The sequence below is a fragment of the Cnephaeus nilssonii genome (genome assembly GCF_951640355.1).
Source record: "Cnephaeus nilssonii genome assembly, chromosome: 9".
NCBI classification, from domain to species: Eukaryota; Metazoa; Chordata; class Mammalia; order Chiroptera; family Vespertilionidae; genus Cnephaeus; species Cnephaeus nilssonii.
The window spans coordinates 9,778,447-9,804,328 of record NC_137080.1 but is presented as its reverse complement, the minus strand read 5'-3'; the positions used below and the strand labels follow the sequence as shown (position 1 = coordinate 9,804,328).

Genomic DNA, 25,882 nt, shown 5'->3' with positions numbered 1-25,882 from the left:
TGGGGAGAGGAGAAAGCCCTGGGACCCCTGGTTAAGTCACCTTGCCTAACAAGCTTTGGGCATAAAGATGGTTTCCAGAGGTGAAGGGCCTGTATAATTCCTAAAATAAACTTTCCCCAAATGAGAGAGCAAGTAAAAATATTCAGTTAAGAAAACACAAAGCTATGCAGAAAGGATATCGACAAAGGAACTTTCCTTAGGTTGCTCTCACATCGGCGGGTAATTGCCTTAAGGTAAAAGCTCATCCCCTGTGTTCTAGAATATTCTCAGACCATTCAATTCTCTAAAAACGATTCACTGCTTTTGATGAATCAGCATTTTGAAAAACTTGTCTATATAGGTTAGAAATAAAAAAGCTTGCCTTGAACAAATATCTACATATCTATATCTGTCTTGTAGATGAGAAATATTGCTGTTTTTCCTGAATTTAAACAGCCATCCATGGGGGTCTCTAGCCTGAGAATAATTCCCTATTCCCAAATATTTTGAAACCTCAAATTAAAAGTGTGTGTGTGTGTGTGTGTGTGTGTGTGTGTGTGTATGGTAGGGGTGCAGACTATAGAGTTCACTCCAGGTGTAAATTGTGTCCAGGATGGAGCAAATGGACTTATAGGAAGAGGAACTCTCATGTTAGTTCGACTCCTAGTTGCCAGTCAAGGTGACTCATTTGGGCATCTGAAGATCAATGTACCTGTGCGGAGACTGAATCTTCACTGGCTATTTTCCTATAAGATGCCCCAAACCCCAAATTTCTTCTTACTGTCTCTTAGTACCTGTCATTTTTGAAGTCATACGTGAGAGCTGAGTTCTAAGCACAAAGGAGGAAGTATGCTACGTAGTGAGAGAAAATTAACACAAGAATTTCTCAGGGAGAACTTAGTGAATTGTGACAAGTTCCTTGAAGTTTCTCTGGAATATATGTAGTTTCTTCTTCATTAACTAAAATGATGGTTGCTTTTGTTTCAATGGACCTTCTCCTGCTTGGTTCAGCTGGTGAAAGCTGGTTCCAGCGAACTTGGATACTTGCCACATGTCCAGAGAGAGACAAGCTTATTCTGTGTGGGGAGATTTCATCTCGGGGGCCTTCCCACCTCCTCCTCCTGCCCCACAGAGTCCCCTTTTTGTTGAGGTGCTCACCCTCTTGGCTGTGTGTTCAGGCTTTAAAATGATCTAGATGCCTCCGGCAGGTGAGGGCGGAGGTGATGTGGAGATTGGTAATCTACCTTTAGGGCCCAATCACAGTAGTTCCGTCTCCCCTGTCCCTGAAAGGATGAGTGGGAAAGCCACCTTCTGTGGGTGGGACAGCTGGCCTCTTCCATGGGGCGGAGATCTTTTAGCCTTGACCCCCTCTATTATGACAGGGGTCCAAGACCCACACCCGCCACCCTATTCCACACCGTTCTCACTAGATCCGTTCCTTTCACTGTTCGAGGCCAGTCCTGTCCTGTCCTGTCCTGATGGCAAGCTTCAGGCATGAAACAATTTGGGAAATTCCCTACTCAGGCTCTTGCTGGAAAACCCCAAACGGAAGACTCAGAGCCGATCATAAATCTGGGAGGAGCAGACCTGGGCGCTGCTGATGGAAAGCCGGAAGAGCCCAGAGAAAGTTGCTGGGAGCTTCTTTTGTTCTCTGGGCCTTTACAGCTGTTGGTCTGATCACACAGAATCTTCACCATAGGGAGTGTCCACAGTAAAACGACAGGCTTACCTGTTTTATCTCTGAGAAACGTCTTTGTGTAGCTGCCAGCAACCTTTACCAGCTTAAAAAAAAATCATAAAAGCTCCTTACTGCGTCTGAGCATCTTTGTGACTTCTTTCAGTTGCCTGAACAGAAATGTAATGTTATGTACAACAGAAATATATTTAGTGTCTCCCTATAATTTTACACACACACACACACACACACACACACACACACACACGCACACACACAGTTTTCTGTTTATAACTCCCATCCCCATCTCTTTGCCCCAAACCTTACAATAATAAGCTCATTCATTCCCAACGCCACTTGGCTGCAGGATGTTTTTAAAGTGGTTCGTCCTGCAGTGCTTTCCAGGGTGAAAAGAGGTTGTTTGGAAATGGTATTGGGAAAGAAGCAAGCTGGCTGTGCAGGGAACACTCTACCAGTGAGACGTGTAGGACCAGTAAACCGGCCCTGACTCCTGTCTGGACGCCCCCAGCCCCTTAGCCCATGGACAGCACGCCCGCCGCCCTTTAGATGCGGAGATGGTCCAATGCTCTGCCTGTGAGCAAGCAGGCAGTTAGTCAGGAGCGAAAACTGGTCCGAAGAGTTCTCAGGCGTGGCGATCGCCCGATTGCACAAACATTGCCTCCTGGATTTTTCTCATCGTCTGAGAGAGGAAGAGGCATGAACAGGAATGTGTGTGTGTGGAGCGGCGGGGTGGGGCTGGGAGCGGAGGAGACACCTCCCCGCCCTCGGAGGAGACGGTAGAAAGAAGAAAACCCTCGTGGGAACCGGCGGCGCGGTTCCTTTCCCTGTCCCCTTCCCGGCGACCCCCGGCCCAGGGCCCAGGCCGCGGGAGGCGGAGGGTCCGTGCGCTCTGGAACGGCACGGGGACGCGCGATTCTCGTCTCCGGGAGAAGAGGACACGGGCGCCCGCGCAGAGGACCGTCCCTGGCACCAGCCCCGGTGTCTACACAGCGGCTGCGGCGCGTCTCCGCGCTCCCATCCCCGCTTCTGCGCGCAGCGCCCACGCCCGGGCCCCCTGCCCGCCAGGCGCCAGATCCGCCCCCCGCGCTGGCCCGAGAGGGTCCTCGGCGGCGTCTTTAAGGCTGCGGTCCCCGCCCTCCCTCCTCCCCGCCCTCGCGGTGTAGCCGCGGCTCCTCCGACCTCCCCGGGAGCCCGGCGGCCAGGCGTGCGCGGCGCGCGGAGCAGGTGCGGGCGGGCCCCTCGCATGCCGCTGCCCGGCCCGCGGTGGTAGCGGCGCCGCGCGCTCCGCCCGCCCCTCCTCCCGGCCGCACTCGGCTCCGGCGCGCGGGGACATGTCGGTGGCGACGGGCAGCAGCGAGGCTGCCGGTGGGGCTGGCGGCGGCGGCGGCGGCGCGCGGGTGTTCTTCCAGAGCCCCCGGGGCGGCAGCCCGGGCTCCGGCAGCGGCAGCGGCGCGGGCTCCTCCCGGGAGGACTCGGCGCCCGTGGCCCCCGCGGCCGCGGCCGGGCAGGTTCAGCAGCAGCAGCAACAGCAGCAGCAGCAGCAGCAGCAGCGGCGCCACCAGCAGGGAAAAGTGACGGTGAAATACGATCGCAAGGAGCTTCGGAAGCGGCTGGTGCTGGAGGAGTGGATCGTGGAGCAGCTGGGACGGCTGTACGGCTGCGAGGTACCTGGACGCGGGGCCTGGAGGGTGGGGGCCTCCCTCTCCCCATGTGCCCACCCGGGAATTCGCCAGGGCCGGGCGCGCACCGTCCTGGCTCCCCGGGACCCAGCGCCGGGGCCGGGCGCGGCGCGTTCTCCATCCAGGGTGCCCTCTGGCCCCGGGGAGCCGCGAGTGGGACGCCTCTGACTGGGTTCAGCGGCCGGGTGCCCCGGAGAGCTGCAGGCCCCCTTGCTGGCTGTGGGGGACGGTGTGGGGTTAGGTCTTGTTAAGCATATTGCATTTCTGGGTCCCCAGGGGCTCACCCCAGCTGCGCTTAACCCCCCTGGAGAACAGCCCTCGCTCCTGGGATCCTGGTAGTCCCGATTTTTGTGGAGAGGGAACCGAAAAGAGAGAGGTTCTGGGGATCTCAGAGGGGGCCCCTGCTCCTGAAATTCTACATCCATCCAAATCCGGAGAGGAACGCGTTCCCTCCCCCCGACCCCCCACAAGCGTGTCCCCATAATTAATCCTTTCATTGCCCAAAGCTGCACACGTTGAGCTTTGTGGAAGCGGCTTTCTTGCTTCCTGGCCAAGCTCAGCTGCTCCTGTGGATGGTGCAGAGTGAAAGCGGCGCCCGGGTGCCAGGAAGGTAGCTCAGCGGCGGTCAGGACGCTGTGACCTCCCGCCGTTCAGGGGCGCAGGCCATGCGCCACTCCGCCTGACTTGTTTACATGTGATGCTGGGAGGCATGTTTAGAATAAGCGGTGACAAAGGTAGGCTAGAAAAAGGGCCAAAGCCAGTATGCTCTCTCCCCAGAGTCTTTAATAACAGTGATTTAAAACGAAGCACTCTACTTCTCTTGCGGGAGTGGGATTTGGAAAGGGTGGAGGAGTGAGGAGGATTAGTGATTTAGGACAAGGCGTCTAAGTTGAAGCTAGGTCTGTGTCCATACAGCTGTTAACGCTCTTCAGTGACAATGGAAGCCAGATGGACTCACTGGCTTCCCCATTGGTTTGGGGAAAACGGGATTTTCACACCTTTTGTGGCCAATTGTGAATACACATCTTCCTTAACATTCTCATCACACAAGGAAACAGCATTCTCAATTATGGACTACCGCTGAAGGGTTATGATATAATGAAGCTTGACTATATGACTCATGGGCTTGTAAAATATATTGGTTTTCCAGCCCAGCTCTTCTAAAAAGCCATTTTAATGTCACGCATAAAAACTGGCCAACGTCGGAAGTGTTCATGTTTCTCTTAAATAGGAAGTTGGCAAAACTCTCCAAAGGAACGATATATTTGATTTGGATGGGATTACTGTACACTCTATCTTGCTTCTGTAGAATCCAATTAATTTTCATTTATTGGTTTCATTTATTTCATAGAGGCCTTTATACTCCATTTTGAAATTGAAAGATTTGGGTTCATAGAAAAACTGTTGTTGAAATTAACAATGCTTTGGCAACGCTCCTTTCATGGGAGACTGAATAGATGGAGCTTGCGCAACTTGAGAGCGTTCCAGACTCTCAGTAGATTGGCAATTCATATGTTTTAAAAACTCTTCACAATTGGGAAAAAAACAGAGGATTGATTGTTCACTGTATTGAACATGTAGGTATATATTTTTACAGGGTAAATATGACCTTGAATCTTTTATTTGTATTTCTTCTCTCACTTTAGAACTCCAACGGCTTTGATTTGGAAGATAGGTTTTGTGGTGAAATGATACAAGGTGCTATGTTCTGCCCTCCTGTCATTAAAATGTGGCAAGCACTTCTCTTCCAGTTGTTTGTTCTGTCGTTTTGGAGGGAAGGAAGATAAATCACTGAGAAGGTTGTTGGCCATTTGTAATTACTATGTTGATGGCACGCCTCATTTAATAATCGAAAGCACGTGGACAAATAATTAGCCATTGTCTTCTTCCATCTAGTTCTCCACTGGTAGGGTTCTCTTTTAGCCTCGTTTCTCTGGCCTGGTAGCCTTTCCTTGCTGACAGCTTCAAGGACCTTCCCTGGCTTAAAGCTCTGAATCTCATGAATATGAAGGTTAGGAAATGCCCTTTTTTAACACTTAAAGTTGGTAATTTTTTCAAATATTTATCACATGAAATTGACACAGAAAGCCAATATGCCGGAGCTAACAGCCAAGTTGGGGGTGGGGTGTGGGGAGAGGGACTTGAACACGTATTTAATTTCAGAAGAACTTTTACCAGGCAGGTCAGCAGTTAGATGACTTGTCCTTCCCAGAGTAGAAAATAATGATCTTTTGGAGCAGCATAAAGCACGAGATTTAAAATTAGAACAGAGTGGGAAGGAAGAAATACGCTTCCTGGCTGTGGTCTTATCTAGAAGTTCGCACTGCAGTCAGTTTTGTATGGAGAATAATGTAAAGACGGGATGTGAGGAGAGCTTCCTAGGTACCAGGTGCTGTTCTGGGCACTTGGTAGGCACTCATTCACTCAGTCTTTACCACAGCCCTGTGAAGAGGGTGCTGCTAGTGTCTCTGTCTTACAGACGAGGAAATGGAGACAGAAAGGTTAAGAGGCTTTCCCAGCTCACATCGCTGGTGGATGGCAGGGTGGGGGTGGGAGTTGTACCCAGGCCTGCCTGAAACTTGGCAGCATCTCATGCAAGAGAACAGATGGAGGCCCTCACAGCACACCTCTAAATATTTCAAAGTTATACGTTAAGTCAACAAACGAGCATTTATCTACCTACCTTGACACCAATAGCTTCAGAATGGCCTGGGAGGTCAGGTTTGAGATTTGGAATTCTCAGGCTTCCCAGAGCTCCGAGCTGCAATGCGGTTGGGGAGAATCTTCCCTGGGCCTGGGGTCCGCCTCCCTTTGCCTCCCACCCCTGCTGCAGTCCCACCTGGCGAAGGGTATAGTGCCCAGGTGCATGTCCAGTCTTTGTCCACACCCTCTGTCACCCCTAAGCCGTGTCTCTGGCTCGGTGCCCCATAGGGAAGACAGATCCGGGAGGAGTCCTGCAAGTGGCTTGGTGTTTGATCAGGGGATGGTGAGGACCTGGAACATAGCCTAAAGCCAGTTTTGGCTGGGTCCACTGGGTTCCAGGAACTCTTCAGGAAAGTGAGTGTGACAGGAGCGGGCCCAGCCTCCTCACCCAGTTGAAGGCATATGATTTCACACCATGTCTTAGAGCTTTCTGGATACATAGATAAGTGCTTTTTTTTTTAGATTCTAAAATGCGTAGTTACTGTGTTTACATTTATTTTCCATTTCATCTCCTTGTCCAGTTTCCACCTAGGAATTGGTTATAATGGGACTGTTAGGTTAAGTCTGTATCCACATTTAAGGCTTTCTGGTTTAAGGCATTTTCCTATCTCTTCCAAACCCTGTCTGGTTTTAAGAGCATTTGAAATCTGGCATAGCATCTACATGGGCAAGTATTGCAAGATGACCTACTGGACAAGTCCTATCAGTTTCTCCCATCTTTCCCAACATCTAGATAACATCTGTACTCCCAGTTGTGCAATTCCATTTGCTTTGGAAATAAAAGCCTGTTGTTAATCTCAAAATGCCGGGGAAGCCTCACCCTAGACAGGTCTGTGCATCGAGGGTTTTCCTGAGTTGTTATGCGGACTGTCCATGTAGGAGGCCTTTCTCTTTGCTGCAGCTGGCTGCATTTTAAAAAGTAGTTTCTGGCATATTACACCTTTTCTTCCTCCCTGACTCCCTACCATCCTCTGGCTGTAAATCAGTTTTTTGTTGTTGGTGACTCATAGAAAGAAATACCCTTTGGATTGCTGCCTGATACACACACAGGCACGTGGATGTATGAGCAGAGCCACAAGTACCCCCTAATGTTACTATGTACGCTAGAGAAAAAATTACAAAGGAAATGTAAGATATGACTTCATTCATGCTTAAGTCTGATGTTTTGTTCTATTTCATTTCCCAAAGTTGCTGGCTGTGACCCTCTAGATTGATCTCAGGACACATTTCTGGACCGTGTTCTGTAGTTTAAAAAATACTGTAAGGGACAGCATAGGGAATATAGTCAGTAATATTCTAATAACTAGGCATGGTGCTGGATGGGTACAGGATTTATTGGGTGATCCCTTGTTAATTTATGTCTGGCCACTGAAACGAACATAATGATGTATGTCAACTGTAATTGAAAGTAAAAAATGATAAAAAATACTACTTCAAAAAGGGAAAAGTCTAAACATATGTCATAAAATTAGCTGACATTTATTGAGTGCTTTCTATGTAACAGGTATGATTTGTGTAATCCAACCTCTGATATTCCATTTCATGGATGTGGAAATTGAGGCACAGTCTGGAAGTTGCTCCAGGGCCCTCGGGTGGGACTTGGCCGAGCAGGGACGTGCCTAGGAAGTCGGGTGGCACCTTAACCACTGCACTATTCTGCTTCCGGAGGGAGGACAGTGGGTCCCTTCTGGGAACCCCGTCTTTCACCCCCTCTCCAGGTGTGATGGTTGGAACGTCTCAGCTGACTGACAGTGCCTGGGTGGGGATTCCACCGTCAGCGGGTGGTTCCTGTGCCTGCATCGGGCCTCTTGTTTGGAGTTCAGGTCCTGCTGTGTTCGTAGACCCATTGCTACAACATCACATGAGCCTGCCGTGCCGCTCGGTGAGGCCCGCGGCTGGCGGTGCAAACTGCTGCTTAGCGTTTGGCCTGTGGATTATTTGGTGAAACACCATTTGTGTATTTGAGAATGAATAGCATTTTAAACAAAACTGCTTTAAGAAATCTCCATAAAGTCAATCTGTAAAATAGTAAGGAATAAATTAAACATGTTGAAAGTCTATGAATAAAAGAATTCTAAGTTGCCAAAGGAAGAAAGGAAAACTGTACTTAGCACATTTCCGTTTACAATGGTTACAGGAACTTGATGTGGAGGCTGTGGTTGAAAGAACAAATGCTTTGAAGCTAGATGAACCTGAAGTTACCTCAGGCCCCAGCATTCATTCATTCATTATTTTAAAATATATTCTTATTGATTTCAGAGAGGAAGGAAGAGGGAGAGAGAGATGAAAACATCAATGATGAGAGAGAATCATTGATCGGCTGCCTCCTGCACACCTCACACTGGGGATTGAGCCCACAACCCGGGCATGTGCTCCAACTGGGAATTGAACTGAGACCTCCTGGTTCCTAAGTTGACGCTCAACCACTGAGCCACACAGGCTGGGCAGGCCCCAGCCTTTAGTGGTAGTTAGAGATTAGGCAATTCTTTAACCTCTCTGAGCCTCGCTTTCTCCCTGTATTTAAGGGAATCATCCTGGCCTCTCTGTAGGGTTGTCATGAGGACTGAATGTGTAAGACACAGAACCTGGTAGCTGGAACCTAGTAGGTGCCCAGTCATTGTAATTTGAACCATACCCAGCCACTAACTGTTGGTTATTCTCTACGATGCGGGGAGAGGGCAGGAGGAGGAAGAAAACAGGTATTCACATCTACCTGGTGGTAGAATTTGGAGAAGGAAGTGTGGGTACTTTGGGATCAGAGATGGTGTGTCTATGGATTTGAACATTCTCTAGGTCAGCGGTCGTCAACCTGTGGTCGGTGGACCATTGATGGTCCGTGAGGTCCAAAAGGTTGGCGACTGCTGCTCTATATTATTTCCCTTTTTCCTTGAGCCTTCCTCATTCTGGAAGTTCCTGTGGTTTTCGAGGTATATATATGTAGAGAAATTAGACTTCAACAATTTGAAGGCGGGCTCTGTCTTAATTTTCTTTGTCTACGGCCCTAGTAGAGCACAGTTCTTCAACCATGAAGTATTTGTTTGAATGAATGAAAAAGGGTCAGTCCTCAGAAAATCTTTGAAAAGCCACCGGTGTTTTAATATTGAATTAGTTGGTGGTGTTTCTTTGTCATAGTCATGGCTAAGAAATGAAACCGATCCATGATTTTGTTACAATAATCCGTATCATACTCTTGCATCACTACTGTTTCATGTCAGCATTGTTGGAAAATATACCTTCCTTCATTGACTTATTTGCTCCAAGCAGGAATTTAAAAATGGCAGTGGCAGCTAATTGATTTTTAAGCTTAGATTGCGAGCATTCTTTTGAAAATTTGACCTTCCCTGAGTCCCCTGTCCACTCTCTTTCTCTTCGCTTCTACTGGGTCCCCTGCCACACTAGTGCTGCCTGCTGCTCTCACCTCTGTGTGTTCGCATCCAGTGTTTTCTGTTTTTCTCCCAGCTTCGAAACAACCTGGCTGCCTGTGGCTCACCTGGCCTCGCTCGTAGTGCTCCTCAAAGAAGCCATCTCTTTCCGGATGGAGGGGAGGAGGAAGGCTGAATTGTTCTGTTCTCCATGGGCTGTGCGCATGATTTCATTCTGTAGTTCACTCTGTTCAGTCGCCTTTCCTTGCACGTGGCTATTTCAAACCTTCACCTGTCTTCAAGGCGCCTTTGCTCCATCTCTCTTCCCTTCAGAGGTGTCCTTACAGCCCCCTGTTGAAGCCAGTCCAGCACCCTCCCAGCTCTTCCTCCCCTTATGACCCTCCCCTCTTGGCTGCATTTCAACCTCCCCCTGGCTCCCAGCACATACACAAGTTGAAGTCTTTCACTTGGGTTAACAACTACCCCCCCCCCCCCCCATCACAAAAAAACACTTCCCTTTCTCAATCCTGTATCTCCTCTGGTTGGCACCCTATCTTTCTCTCTCCCTTACCATCTATTTTTCCAGATCTTTCTCCACCCACAGTCTGATGTCAGCTCTCACTACGGCTTCCCTGAGCACCTTGTGGTTTCCCAATCCAGTGGGTTTGCCTGGGTCTGATTTTACTTGGCCTCTGTGCCATTGGGTGCTCATTCCATTTCCTCTAGAAGGCCTTCCATCCTGTTGCTCCCCAGCTCCTCTCGCAAACTCTTTCCTGGCCTTTCTGTGCCCGCCTCCTCAGTGCTGATGTCACCCAGGGTCTGCCTCTGGGCCCCCGCTCTGTCTTCTCTGTTTTTTTCACCCCGGCATGCTCTTTCTGGGTGTTAGGAATATTCCCCTGACTGCAGTGGCTGTCCATATGCCGACAACTCTTCGATCTACATTTTTAGCCCCGGTCTGTTTTCTGAGCACCAGACATATTCAGAGAGTTTCGAAATGGACAACTCCACTCAGATGCTCCACAGCAACCTCATATTCAACTCGTCTGAAAATGCGTTTATCACCTTCCTCTGCAGGCCTGCTCCTCTTCCTCAGTTCTCTCCCGTGTTGCCATCCACAGACGTCCCAGCCAAAGACTGCGCTGGCGTCCTCCTCTCCCGCCTCTCCCTGGCCCGCCACACCCAGTGGCCACGAAGTCTTGTTCATGCTTGTTCCTTATGGCTCTGGAGACTAATTCCTTTGTCTCCCAGCCACCGCTTTGGCCCAGCAGCTTATAATTTCTGCCCTGTATTACAGCAATAGACACTTCGGTCTCGTTTCCCTCAAATTACGGCTAGTACTATAGTACTGCTGCTATTACCAGTCCTCTGTGCTTGCTGTTATTATTACTATTTCTGCCGCTGGTGCCGCTCTGTGAGGGCCAGGTGATTTATCCGTCGTGTCTCCTACAGTCAAACCTCCCATGCCTCGGTGAGGTGGCTGGTACCATCTTCATTGCTCATGGTTTAGGGGAAGACACTGAGATCAGAGAAGTTGTTACCTGCCCTTGTGTAAGATCATGCTGATTCAGAGTCACCTAGCCACGATGCTACCATTGATCCCTGCAGCTACATTTATTAAGTTCCTACTGCATACCCCGTCTTTCATAAGCTCTCACTGAATCCTTGCAAGGGTTCGTGAACTCTTCAAGGTAGGTGAAGAAACTCAGTGTCTGCTGAGGAGGCCACATCCCCGAAGTGGCCGAGTCAGGATGGCCCCCTGTCCTTCTCTGACTCCCGGGCTGGGCCTCTTCCTCCGAGCCCTCACCTCCATCTCTGTGATGCTTCAGAGCCCCCTCCGCACTGCCAGGGCGTCTCTGAAATCCAGACTGGAGCTTGCTATGCCCCGTGGCCTTCAGGATAAGGTGTGAGCACCTCAGCACCTCTCTAGTCTCATCTCTGGCACCGTCCCCGCCCCACTCCTTCAGTTATGAACTGAGATCTGACCAGGGAAGGCAGGAGCCCCTTCACATTTGCTTCTCCCTCTGCCAGACTCACCCGTCCCTCCCCCACACCTTACCTGTCTACTTGTTACCTGTTCTTCTGGCTCACCCTGTGCTGCCTCCTCCAGGCAGCCTCTCTGATAGGTCTCCTCACTGGCAGGCTTACAGGCCTATGCTGGCTTCTTCTTACCCCTTCCTCAGCACTCTTTCTATAATCCTGTCCCCACCCAGGGCCCCCCACTCCCGTCCCCCCAGCAGCAGCTTCGAGGGGGCAGAACCATGTGGTCTTTGCATCCCCACTGCCTCGTGCACACCTGGCTGCCCCCGTCCCTGGCTGTTCAGTGAGTGAGACAAACGGGGCCTCAAGGGCAGTTGGCAAATTTTCTGGTGCTTCGCCTTTCAGAAATACAGGCTGCATTCACATAATTTGGCTCTGCCGGTGTTAAAAACCCGCTCTTTCATTGTGACTGGAAGTTTCGGCCCTTTTTCATGGTTATGGGTTATGTCCGTGAGTCCTTTGAACCTGTGAACTAAAAGGAAGTTGTTATGGAGTACAGCACAGATGCATGGGCAGTAAAAGTCTCCCGAGGAAGTAATCGCAGGTTCCTGCCATTCTCTTCTGTCATTTTCAGTTTCCGGGATGTGCAGGAATACTGCTTTATTTGCCCAGTGATCGTTCATTTCTTTGGGAGTGGACATGCTCGCTGTGCTGGGGAGGGGTGAGCGCTGCTCCACCAGCAGAGAAGACCCGAGCGACAGGCTCACTCAAGTCTTCCGAGAACAGGAGTGAAAGCCAGGATTCCTGCCTCTGCCCCAAAGTTCCCGCAATGACTTCTCCCCCAGACCCTCTTAGTCAGCACCGGCATTTTGGAAATCTGTTCCACTGCGTGAAAGCTTAGAAAATAGAGGAGACCAGAGTGCGGATTAGGCTCTCTAAAGCATCACTTTGTGGTCGAGGAAAAGTGACCAAAGAAGGGCTTTTCCTCTTTGAAAGAATCCAGAGGGCTGGTTGTGACAGGAGCTATGGAGGGCAGAGGTATTCATTCATTCGTCCGTTCAGCACATATTTACATAGAGGAGGAAAGGGGAACAAGAAGGCTTCATCCTTGAAACTGTAGTTTATTTCCTAAAGCTGTTTATTTCCTAAACAGCTTTAGGAAATAAAATTTAGTAGCTAAAGTTAGAAGTTGGAAAGTCCAGGGACCTTCCCATAGGAGAGGAATGTGGACGTCCCTGTGAGGGCAGTCCTTGGTGTTAGCGCACCCAGTGAATGATTCCTTGCGTAGTGCGTGTGTGCTTCCTTTACTCAAAGCCTGCTTTCAGGAAAGGGTAGGCTGAGCTCATTGTCACTGTAATGTCAACAACTGAAAACACTTTATCTTTCATTTCAATGGAAAGTAAGGGCCAAGTAAGAGAAGGTAATCTCTTACCAGCTGAACTTTGGGGATTAATAAACCTGGGCAGGCTTATAAATAACTAACATTATTTGTGGGCTGTGGGGCCTTGTTGGAATCGATGAGATCTGTAAAATCCAAACACGTCCGTTGTTCCCAGCATGAGATGCAGGCAGGGCTCTGGTCCTGGGACTCTGTTATAGCTCAGTGACCTTGGCAAGTAATGGCTCCTGATAGACTTTCATTCCTAGGTTTTTTTTCTCCTTCTGAAAAACGTGAGGGGGTCTAGGTCTTCCAAGCTCCAGACTCTGCAGTGATGGCGAACCTATGACATGCGTGTCAGCACTGACACGCGTAGCCTTTTCTGATGACACGCAGCTGCATGCCGAGGATGAAACATTTGCTACTAGAGTCTTGGAGTTAGTTTTTTCCTCAAAGTGACACACTACCCGAGTTATGCTCAGTTTTTTGGTGAAGTTTGACACACCAAGCTCAAAAGGTTGCCCATCACTGCTCTAGAGATTCTTTAATAAAGCTGGCCCACATTAAAAAAAGATGAGATTTATTCAAGAGAAGGTTATATTTAAAGCAGTGATAGAGCCCAGCCGGTGTGGCTCAGTGGTTGAGTGTCAATCTATGAACCAGGAGGTCACGGTTTGATTACAGGTCAGGACACATGCCTGGGTTGTGGGCTGGATCCCCAATAGGGGGTGTGCACGAGGCAGCTGATCAATGATTCTCTCTAATCATTGATGCTTCTATCTCTCTCTCCCTCCCTCTCTCTTCATCTCTGAAATGAATAAAAATATATATATTTTAAAATAAATAAGGCAATAATAGAAAGGTCTTCCACTTGCAAACCTAGATGAGAGCTAGACTAGTTCACCAAAGGATCACCCAATTTACATAGTTAATTTTAGTAGCTAAAGTGAGCATGTCTTTATCCATCCTTTCCTTGGCATGATCTGTGGTGTGATGAGACTTAGGAAGGATCAGATCAAGAAGCATTAAAAAAAAATAAATCCTTCTAACCCCCTCCAGCACTTCCTCCCACTGTAAACTCCCAACTTAAATTTGAAATCTGGCGAGTACAGTTATTCAGAGCTAACCTATCTGCTTTTCTGCTTTAATTGGGTTAACCTTTGAGAAGAGCTGGCGTATTTGACTTACACACTCGCAGCATATAATTTATAATATTGGCTGTCGGAGGGCCTTTCCTGTTCTTATTGTTTGTCCTTTAGCTTGGCAGCTCATAATTAACCAATAGTGGTATTTATTTTAACTTGAGGAACATTTGTGTTGAGGTATAAAATGAGCATCTGAGAAGTAGAATCACAGCAGCTTTAGGAAATAAAATTTAAAAACCGTGAAAGCTACAAATTAGCCTAAATAAGAAGCCAAATAAATCTGCACTAAACAAATTAATGTTCACTGGGGAATTTATTTCTGGAACATCCCTTTATAGTTGGTTTCAGAACTAACATGATAGGATAGAAAAAAAAATGTAGATTTCTCATGGACAGTGTTGGTAGGAAGTGAAAAGCAGAATTTATCCCTCTTTGTAATATTTATTTATTTTGTGTGTTGATCGAATCCATAAAGCACCACCAGATAATCCCATTCAACCCACACAAAAACTCTTTGATGTGAGTAGTTTTCTCATGTCTTAAATGAGAAAACTGAGGCTCAGAGGGACTTAGCACCTGCCCAAGTTAGATTGCCAGGAGGAAGAGGGGAAAGACTCAGACTTGGAAACATCAGTTTCCCCTTCACCACCTGACCATTTCTGTGAAGTCTAGAATGTTTGACCTCTACACCGGGCAAGGCTTTTCCGCTTCATTTATGTAATACATTTTCAAATATGCTTCATCTTTAACAATTTACAGGCTGCCTTAGAGAAGCCATTAATAGGGTTAAGCTATTTCTTTAGAAAAATTCAAATCCATTAGTTCTCAAGTATATATTCCCGTGAGCATGTTACTTATTTCATTGATGGCCAGGTTTACACGAGCCCTTAGTATCAGAGCCTTAGGCTCTCCATCTATCCACTCTTGAGGTGAAAAGTTAGACACTCACCTGAAATAAGCCCGAGGATACAGAGTGGGTATTTTATTCTACATGTTTGAAAGGACCAGCTGTTATTACCTTTGGCATGGTAGAAGTAAAGAAATAGAGTTTCTTCTAAATAAAATGTGAAAAATCCTTAACAACTTGGTCGGCTTATGTTAAAGGCTGCATTTGTTCTGTCCACTGTGGTCAGTCATCGGTTGATGTCTTTTATATTTTATATGTCAGTAGTGTGGCTGACGTCGCTGTTTCATTTCTGCTAATATTAAATCAAATTTGATTCAAGTGATGTAGCTAGGGTGTTGAGTTTTCAGATTGGCAAAGATGTCTTTTCTGCCTAGTTCTTGTGAGCTAATACTCTATGTAACAACTCTAATTAGTTAACTGGTTTTTCTCCTGTTTGTCTTAGGGTGTGGAAGCTCTGACAGGTCACAAGAAGATGAGTCATGGATTTGATGCTAAGACATGATTATGCTTGCTATAATGAAAACACCCTACAAATATTACAACTACAAAATAACGTACTATCTCTGGTAGACAAGTGCCTTTTGTTCAGCTAAAATATTCCATTTAAAAAAAATATATATTTTTATTGATTTCAGAGAGGGAGAGAGAGACACATCAGTGATGAGAGGGAATCATTGATCGGCTGCCTCTTGCATGCCCCCTACTGGGGATTGAGCCTGAAACCAGAGCATGGGCCCTTGACGGGAATTGAACCCAGGACCTGTCAGTCTGCAGGCCGATGCTCTATCCACTGAGCCAAACCAGCTAGGGCAGTGGTCGGCAAACTCATTAGTCAACAGAGCCAAATATCACCAGTACAACGATTGAAATTTCTTTTGAGAGCCAACATTTTTAAACTTAAACTTCTTCTAACGCCACTTCTTCAAAATAGACTCGCCCAGGCCGTGGTATTTTGTGGAAGAGCCACACTGAAGAGGCCAAAGAGCCGCATGTGGCTCACGAGCCGCAGTTTGACGACCATGGAGCTAGGGCAATATTCCATTTCTTCATCAAAGCCCAGATGGTTCAGTATTAAGTAATCTCATGCCAGAGCAGTGTTTAAATGTGGCTAATGAGAACATTGTGTATCTAGGTAAACCGACTCTCACCTGACCTAGCCTGAGACTCACAGCATTGAGCTGTCGGGCTGCCTCAAACCTCTGGGGTATGCCCATTATAAACTTTGGGGAGGGCTAGAGGGCTGTGTTTAATAAGAGCCCAAGCTTGCGTTAACTTATTACTCCAGAGGAGGAAAAAGGAGGAACTAGTTTACTGATCATTGACACCTTACATAAATTGCCTCGCAGAAAACAATTTAAAACAGGGAAGGAAGGCAAAGAATGAGATTTAGAGCCCATATAAAACATTGAGCAAAATGAAATTCAAGTTCTCAAGCCAGCCACTGAGACTAAGACGCTGACCTACTCCTTCCTGGGGTGCGAGGTGCTGAGTGGGCCCGGGGTGTGGGTGTGGACCTGCCTTCCTCTCAGGAACTCAGCTCCTCTCTTTCTCCCTCCTGGCCCCACTTCACAAAATAAAAATAAACGGAAAAGTCCCTAGATATGGCTTTTTACCGGTTGTGGGAACTAGTTTGTCCCATCGCAGAGATCCCTATTGGTTGTGATCAGAGTTGTTTTTTTTTTTCTTTTCATTTTTATGATGTATATTTTAATCATATATTATATATTAGGGGTTCTTTTTGCATCTTTATGTCCGAATGCAAGGAGTCACATTCTGAGATAGACCCTTCCTTCTCCCAGGTGTGGGCTTGGTCCCCCCAGGAGGATGGAGAGCTCTCCTGACCCGCCTTCATTCACAGCATGGCTATGAGTCTTCATCCTGGGCTTCCTTTAACCCCCCTTAAAATGATAGAGCCCTTTCAGGGGTGTTTTCAGCATCAATAATGTTAAAAATCATAATAATCACCCCAAGAAAAGCCCAGGATATTTATGAAAGCTTCATTAGCAACATCTCTGACCTTTTTGCCATAATTAATTCTGCCTCATTAATACATATATTCAAATTAAAGACATGTTCTTTGGCCAAAAAGAGAGCAGACATTTTTATCATTTGTTAATTTGAGGGGTTTCTTTGGTGGGGTATAGGGCTTGACTGAAAATTTTGGTCACACATCAGGTTTTACGAATATAGAATAATCTAGTCAATATCTCAGAACAAAATATCTTGCTGAGAATTACCTTTTTAATTCAACAGAATTATGACATTTGAATTAAGTGATAATTGATAATAATCTTTTCATAAGATACCTTTTATAATTGCCTAAAATAGATTGCAAAGATTGCAAAGATATGTAATAAATATTAATTAGTGTCATTATGGGCAATGTTTATTTAATTTATGTTTTGTATAATGAACGTGTATTCATTTTATTAGAGAAGGAATAATCTAAATTCACAATGTTAAGACCATCTTTCTTAAACAAGAAAAGAAAAGAAAAAGACCACCTTTCGTGCTGTTTTGCCTTCTCTTCTTTATGAGGCAGCCAGGGTTTAAAAAATTGTAAATTGTACTAATAAATAAGGAAAAAATAAGACAACAATTGTGTTCATATTCAGCTCTTTACACTTTCAGAATAAGCACTGATAACCCTTTCAGAAATTAGGGTGTCATTATTATCTTTTTGGGTAAAAAGACCATCTCCAGTGAGGATGGTCGCCCACCATAGGTCAGAGGAAAGTTAGAAGGAAGATTGCGTCACCTCGACCTTCTCTCAGGAGCCCATCCCTTCCATCTGCTCAGGGACTTTCCTCTTCTTTACCTGCAGCCTCTCCTCCATTTCGGGAGCCCTCGAGCTGCACACTTAAGATCTGTGCATCTCATGATGTGGACGTTATACCTCAATACAGCAGTAGGACACGCCCACAAAACTCTCCTTCCTCTCTCCTCAGTTTGTCTGTGCTCTTCGTCCCTACTTTGTCCCCTTCTGCTCTCCTGTCAGCCCCCTGCTGTGTCTCTTATTTCTATGGAAAGGATCATGCCCTCCATGTTGCTAAGTGCCAGGTGCCCATCCCAGTTCTCATCTTCATGCTCTCAGAATGTTTGACTGCCCTGCTTCCCAGAGCCACTCCATCTGTTATCCATCCACCAGCCATCCCAACCTCTGTCCATCCTCCATCAGCCACTGTGCTGTCCATCTGCTCCTCCCTCCAATACCCATCCACCTTCTGCCAGGCCCACTTAAAAAAAACAAACAAACTTAACTTTTTAAAGATGGTTAGAGTTACGAAAAAATTTTAAGATAGTTCCCATATACTCTGCAACCATTTTCACTAATTAGTAACATTTTAAATTAGGATGGTACATCTGTCACAATTAATGAGCCATTATTGGTACATTATTATTAGTAACTAAAATCCACACTACTCAGATTCCTTAGTTTTTACCTGGAGTCCTTTATCTGTTCCCAGATTCCATCCTGGGTACCACATTACATGTAGTTGTCATGTTTCTCAGATCATCTAGGCCAGGGGTCCTCAAACTTTTTAAACAGGGGGCCAGTTTACTGTCCCTCAGACCGTTGGAGGGCCGGACTATAGTTTAAAAAAAACTATGAACAAATTCCTATGCACACTGCACATAATCTTATTTTGAAGTAAAAAAACAAAACGGCAAAAACACCCGCATGTGGCCCGCGGGCCGTAGTTTGAGGACGCCTGATCTAGGCTATGACAGTTTCTCAGACTCTCCTTGTTTTTAATGACCTTGACAGTTGTGTGGAGGACTGTTTAGGTATTTTGTAGAATGCCCCTCAAATGGGATTTTTCTGATGTTTTTTTCTCATGATTAAACTGGGTAGATTGGGGTTATGAGTTATACCAGGGGTGGGGGAGCATCCGGCCCACGGGCTATACAAGGCCCGAGAAATCATTTGGTCTGGCCCTGCCAAGGCATTAGGGATGAGTTAATTAAATGTTTGACCAACTACAGCAGATTAACTTTTAAGTTGATAATTTTCTATGGCCCGTGAATGATGTTATCAATATCAAATGGCCCTTGGCAGGAAAAAAGGTTCCCCACCCCTGAGTTATACAAATAGTGGTGAGATGACTGGTCTGTAAGGTCTGTTCAGCTTCCCTGGATATTCCCAGGCAATTTCCTTAAGTAATTTACTGACTTGCATTCCCACGGAAGTAATGAAAGTCCGGTTGTTTTGCATCTTCACCAACACTTGGTATTTTATCTTTTCCATGTTACCATCTGTTAGGTATATAGTGGTATGGCATTGTGGTTGTAATTTGCGCTTACTGGGACTAATGAGATCTAGACCCTTTTCGTATGTTTATTGGTCTCTTGGGTGTCCCTTTTGTGAAGTGCCTGTTCAACTCTTTTCCCATTAAGGGGAAAAAAAAACCCCACTTTGGATTGAACTGTCTTATTCTTACTGATTGTTATATAGATCCTAGATACTAATCTTTATACATACATCCCAGATATCAGTCTGTTGTCAGAATGTATGTGGTATTTTCTCTCACTTTGTGAGTTGCCTTTTTCACTTTTGTTAATGTTTAGTGTCTTTTGATGAACAGGTGCTCTTAATCTTGTCTAGTTTATCAGTTTTTTTTCCTTTGTAGTTAGTGTACTTTGCATCCTGTTTAAGAAATTTTTGTCTGCTCAAAGGTCAAGATGTTCTCCTATATTGTCTTTTGGATGCTTCATTGTTTTGTCATTTATATTTAGATCTGAAATCTATCTAAAATTGATTTTTATGTATGGTACCATGTAGGCAACAAGTCCCGGTCAGGGCACATGCCCAGGTTGCAGGCTCGATCCCCAGTGTGGGGTGTGCAGGAGACAGCTGATTAATGATCCTCTCTTATCATTGATGTTTCTCTCTCTCTCTCTATCTATCTCCCTTCCTCTCTGAAATCAATAAAAATTATATTTAAAAGAAAAGATTCTTTACTTTCCCACCAGGATATCCAGTTGACCCAGCACCATTCATTGAAAAGATCACCCCCTCCCCACTGCACTGTAGTCACAAACCAGGGACCTTGTATATATGGGTCTGTTAGAGATTCTGGTGAGTGTGTTGGGTGGGGCCTTCCCATCTTGCTCCCTCTCTATTTCCTGGCACAATGGCCCATGAGCTGTAAATGATCAGTAATTATTAGCTAGTTGGTAGACTGGTCTGGACTTGCCTTTACACATGAGTATTGAAAATACCTACGCTAGCCCTAACCGGTTTGGCTCAGTGGATAGAGCGTTGGCCTGTGGACTGAAGGGTCCCAGGTTCGATTCTGGTCAAGGGCATGTACCTTGGTTCCAGGCACATCCCCAGTAGGAGATCAGGAGGCAGGAGGCAGCTGATCGATGTTTCTCTCTCATCGATGTTTCTAACTCTCTATTATCCCTCTCCCTTCCTCTCTGTAAAAAAAAAAAAAAATCATCAAATACACACACACACACACACACACACACACACACACACATGTATATATAATACCTAGGCTCAGGCTCAAAGTAAAAATACTCATATTTCATTTCAGAGAAGACTTTACTTGATTAGTCATATTGTTTCAACAGGCCCAAATATGGGTTGGGCAGATTCTGCTGGCTGAAGTCCTAAGGAAGGCCCGTCAACTTCAGACTACCCTGTCATTAGTAGTGCATCTATCCAGCCAGCCAGCCACACTAACATATTCGTTATGGGCCTACTTTGTGCGAGGCCTGAAGTATAACTATGAAATAATGGGATTCTTTTTAGAGTTTCTATTTTTAATATTAGAACATTTGTGTTTCTTTACAAATTAAATGCTCAGTGCAAGGAGGATAATTTTTAGAATTTTCCTCTATTTCTCGTGTAGTTTGTTGTTCTGTTATAGTTATTTAAAAATTTTTAGGTGACAGTCTGGGTAACAGGCAACAGGCCTAAGAATTAGAGCCTCTATGTTGTTGTCAGACTGTTTTAAAACAAACAAAACCTTATAAGAGAAAGGAGATTTTTTATTTTGGCAAAGTACATGATTTTATCTGGTAAATTCAAGGAGCAGTTCAGTACTTTTCTTGTTTGCAGAATTTAGTGCCGGCCCTGAGTCCACCTTCAGAGAAAGAGACATGTATTCTCCCAAGGCTGGCGCTGTGCTCAGGCAGGGCCAGTGTTATGTCAGATGCAGTGTAAGTGGGTCCCGAGCTGAGTGCTGGGCTGGTCCTGGCACCTGTCAATCAGGGAACCTGTCCATCAGGGCACTTGTCCATAGGTGGCTTCTCCCCAGCGGCCATCTGGCCTGGTTATACCAGGGCCCTGGCTCCTGTCACAGGCCGCTCTGCTCCTTGCCTCTCCTGGGCATGTGCAAGAGGAGGGGCAGTGAGGGCAGATAGCCTAGGCTGGGGCCAGCCCCAGCATTCCCTAGGCCGTGGGGCTGTCCCTCCCAGCTTCCTCGTCCACTGCTGCCCCTGCTGGTGGCCGCCAGTTCCAGCTGCTCAGAGGGCTTTGCGGCCTTGGGGAGAGGCAGCCGGGGAGCTGGGCCGTGGGGCCCCACCCCTGCCTCAGGGGAAGGAAAGAGCCTGGCAACAGAATAGGGTGTCTGCTCAGCGATGATCACTCACACAACAGGACTTTCTTAGTGAGTTAAGTTGGCTCCATTTGCTTTATTTTTCAGTTTGTCTCAATGGAATGTTTTCCTTATTTAATGAAACCTCACCTGTCCGGAGGTCACCAACCTCAATCATTTGGAACACAGTTAAAAACCTAGAAGATAGCGGAGTGGGTACCTTTGAGGACGTAAGGAGTTGTTCTTTATCAGAGAGATCCATAGGCTTTGCGTTGGTCTTTCCTTTTTCACATGCAAATTTTTAAAATTTTCAATTACAGTTGACATACAATATTGTATTAGTTTCAGGTTACTCTTAGTTTGTAGTATTAGTTTGTTGGCTCTTCCTTTAGCCACAGTTCTCATGAGCTTTGTTTTCTTCTTAGTTCGCTATGATTTAGAAGCAACAGACCAGGCTGCTACATGTAAGTCCTGGGGGAACCTCTAGAAGTGGCAGCTGACAGTCTGACAGAAAGGTTGACAGCGAATCTATAAAAAGCTCAGAGGGCTGGAGCCATTTTGTATAAAAGAAAAAGAGCTCAGTGCATATCAGCGGCCTGGAGGGGGATGCAGCGCAGTAGGACGTCTCACCGCGCTGACCTGAGTCATTGACAAAACACTGAATTATATTGGTAGCCTCTGCCTCAGAAGGCAGGCACGTGAGTAATACATTTAGAGAGATGTTCACAGAATTTTAAGTGTTGGATATCTGAAAAAATTGCTCATATAGAGCCATTGTTTTCCTCAGGATACTAATAGGTACAGTAATTCTCCCTTTTAGTCTCTGTCGTCCCTTCTCAACTGCCTTCTCTTCCCCATTTCACTTTCTCTTCTCCCCCTTCCCTTCTCCAACACAATACACTTCCCCATCTTTCTCTGTCTTCGAAGGACACAAATGTCCATTGGTTGCTGGTAAATGTTTAACAATGGGCTCTCAGGAGAAAACCTCCCTGATTTACAGCATTTGCCCATTTCCTTGGTGTAAATACTCCCACCATGGTTGATTCCAGGCTACCATTGTGAAGTCGCCAAGCATGGAGCAGTAGCAGTGTTTCCTCCATATGGACACAATAGGCCTAATTAACCTCAAGAACACAGATAAGGGAAATATAATAAAATTGTTAGAAAGTGATGAGTTTTGAGTGTTTATTAACTTTATTTTAATTATAATTGGTTTATTTGTATGTTTACATTATTTAATTTTTAATAACGACTTTATTGAACAGCTGGTTTGTAAAATTCCTGAAAATGTAACAGTCATCTCTCGTGAGCTGCTACAAGCCAGCTCCAGTGCACTATGGCACATAACCAATACCATATAGCTAAGAGATGCCTTGTTATCTTATTCGAGCAAAACAACGTAAGTTCTATAAGAGTCCCAGAGCTCACAGTTAAAAGAGGCCCTAGCGACGATCTCTTCTGATCTCTCCACCTGACACATTAATTCCATCTACAGCCTGGTGACAGGATATTCCAGAGCTTCTGCTGCTCAGATTTCTCATGTCCCCACACAGAGCCCATGATTGGCGCACACATTTCAGAGTTAAGGGAAGTTCTTCAGGCTCCAAACCAGGACCGGAATTTAATCTCTTTCTCCTGTTGCTCTTTAATTTCATTTTCATGAAAACAACAATCCAATTCCTGATTGCATAATTTAGCACAAGGTATTTTATTTGTAGAGATTGATATAAAAACTACCAAACCATGTCATTAAATAAAAGGAACACATGCTTATTGCCACTTATAATGTGATAGATGTTAAGAAATCTGTCCTTTTCTTTTGTCAAATAATTTACTTTACGGATTCATCAACCATCTATCAAGGACATTCATTATATAGGCCTTATATAATTTTATTACATTTCCCTCTTATCTATGCTCTTCAGGTTACGTAATTTATTACATGATATATTCATTCATAAGTATATATAAAACATATATGTATATATATATTCATTATATGATACTTTTGACATTTATAACTAGCAAGAGTCCTGGTGCACGAAATCGTGCACTCGGGCGGTGGGGGGGTGTCCCTCAGCCAGGATTGGGAGAGGGCACAGGCCAGGCCAAGGGACCCCACCAGTGCATGATCGGGGTCGGGGAGGGACACGAGAGGTTGGCCAGCTTGGGAGAAAATGCAAGAGGGCTCCAGGGCATGTCCAGCTCCTCTCGCTCAGTCCTGATCGGCCGGACCCCAGCAGCAAGCTAACCTACTGGTTGGAGCGTCTGTCCCCTGGTGGTCAGTGAATGTCATAGTGAGCAGTTGAGCAGCCTTAGTATATCATTAGCAATCATTAGCATGATTGGTTGAATGGACAGTCGGACACTTAGCATATTAGGCTTTTGGATGTAGGATGAGTCAGGTTACTATAGGTAGGAAATAAGCGATTCCCTCAGGCCAGTGCAATGACACCTTTTTAGAAGATCTCTCTAACTCCAGGCATTGGTGCTTTTATGACAAGGTGACCTCTTTTGTAAAGCTGCAATTCTGTGTGTGTTTGTGAAAGCAGCAGCCCATACCTGGCCTACTGCGTGAGGCCCCTGGTATAGTGGGAAGAAGATAGCCTTCAGAGCAAGCCAGTCCTCAGTCTGAGATCCAGCTCCTACGTCCTTCATCTTATTCAGTCTTCAGGAAAATACCTATGAGGAACAATTCGGAAACTGAGGCACAAAGAGGGTTAAATAACTGGCCATGGATGGTCCCACACAGCTAGTACGTGTTTGAAGGAGGATTTGAGCTGACAGTCTTAAGACCTCAGGTTCTTAAGCACCCCAGTTTCTCATCTCAAATTCAAGATGGCCCCGTGGGTTTTGCTCATTTCATTCCTAGTACTTTCCCCCAAATCCTCCCTCTCTCAGTGAGGAGCTCTCCAGCCTCCAAAGCCCAGCTCGGATCCCATTTCCATGATATTTATCATTTTGGGCTGAAACCAATCTGCTCACCCAGCACTTCTTATTATTTACTTGAGGCCCAGAGCGTGATTGAAATTGTGCGAGCATGCGCCCCGCCTTCCACTGTGAGAGGAGGCACCCTGAGGGGGGCTGGGATCCATGTCTGACTCATGTAGCGCCGGCTGCCTCGGGAGTCAGGCTGGACCGGCACCACGGGGGACCGGGACCCACACCTGACTTGCATCCCCTGGCCCCCTGCCTGTGTCTGTCCTGGGGCCACCAGAGCCACTGCGCCAGCTCAAGCAGGCTCCCCTGTCTCTGTCTCCGTCTCCGCTTCAGGCCTCCGCTCCACCTGCGCATGCAATCTCCTCATGTCTGGTTGTGACCCATTACAGTGTCCCGGCCTAATTTTTATATTACCTTTTTATATATACTAGAGGCCCGGTGCATGAAATTTGTGATAGGGAGGATGTGTATCTCAGCCCAGCCTGCACCATCTCCAATCCAGGACTGCTGGCTCCCAACCGCTCGCCTGCCTGCCTTCCTGATTGCCCCTAACCACTTCTGCCTGCCAGCCTTATCATCCCCTAACCACTCCCTGCCAACCTGATCGACGCCTAACTACTCCCCTGCTGACCTGATTGCCCCTAACTGCCCTCCCCTGCAGGCCTGGCCACCCCTAACTGCCCTCCCTTGCCAGCCTGGTTGCCTCTAACTGCCCGCCCATAACTGCCCTCCCCTGCTGGCCTGATTGCCCCCAACTGCCCTCCTCTGCCAGCCAGGTCACCCCTAACTGCCCTCCCCTGCAGGCCATCTTGTGGCGGCCATCTTGTGTCCACATGGGGGTGGCCATCTTTGACCACATGGGGGCGGCCATCTTGTGTGTTGGAGTGATGGTCAATTTGCATATTACCTGTTTATTGTATAGGATAGATAAATCAATTAAAAACGAACACTATAGGCTCACTCAGCTGGCACTTATTCTATGCTGCTTGTGGTTTCTTATGGGTATGTACCTTTCCAATTCGACTGGAAGCTCCCAGAGGGTAGGGACTTTGCTTTATAATATGTTGTGTCCTTCAAAAGCCCAGCAGATAGTCTCTATTGAATAAATGTGTTTTAAATAAATGTGATTTCTTGGAATTTTATTTGATACACACTGAAGAGAGTGTTTCCTTTTGGTCTGATTCTATTTGAAAGAGAATCAAAGGCTTGAATGTGGCTTATGGTGCTGCTATGGTATTTAATCCCCGTTGACTAAATAAGAAGACCATAACCAACCACAAGAACAGTGATTCACATGGTGCTCACTGTGTGCTGGGCTCTATTTTAAAGGCCTTTTCCACATCAACTCTTCATTCCCTTAACAAACCTATGAGGTGGCTGCTATCACTAAGTCCCATTTTAAAAGGGTGGGAACCAGGCACAGACAGGTTCAATCACTCACTGAGAGCCCCCGAGGAGCTGGTGAAGCAGGAGGGATTGTCCCCGTGGGCCAGGTCTCCTGGATCTGCCCCCCCCTGTGGGGTCTTTGCAAGCACAGGCCACAGATGGACACAGACCCCACCTCC

At 46.5% G+C, this 25,882-nt stretch overlaps 1 protein-coding gene across 2 annotated transcripts in view; it reads left to right on the top strand.

Moving 5' to 3' along the window:
- Positions 1-1,988: 1,988 nt before the first annotated feature.
- Positions 1,989-25,882, top strand: part of PPP1R14C (protein phosphatase 1 regulatory inhibitor subunit 14C) — a 72,070-nt gene continuing 48,176 nt past the window's right edge. For both annotated transcript variants that reach the window (XM_079781594.1, XM_079781593.1), the window contains exon 1: positions 1,989-3,339. In XM_079781594.1, coding sequence (XP_079637720.1) covers positions 3,007-3,339 — 333 coding nt within the window. In that variant the 5' untranslated portion in view covers positions 1,989-3,006. The remainder of the gene's footprint in view (positions 3,340-25,882) is intronic.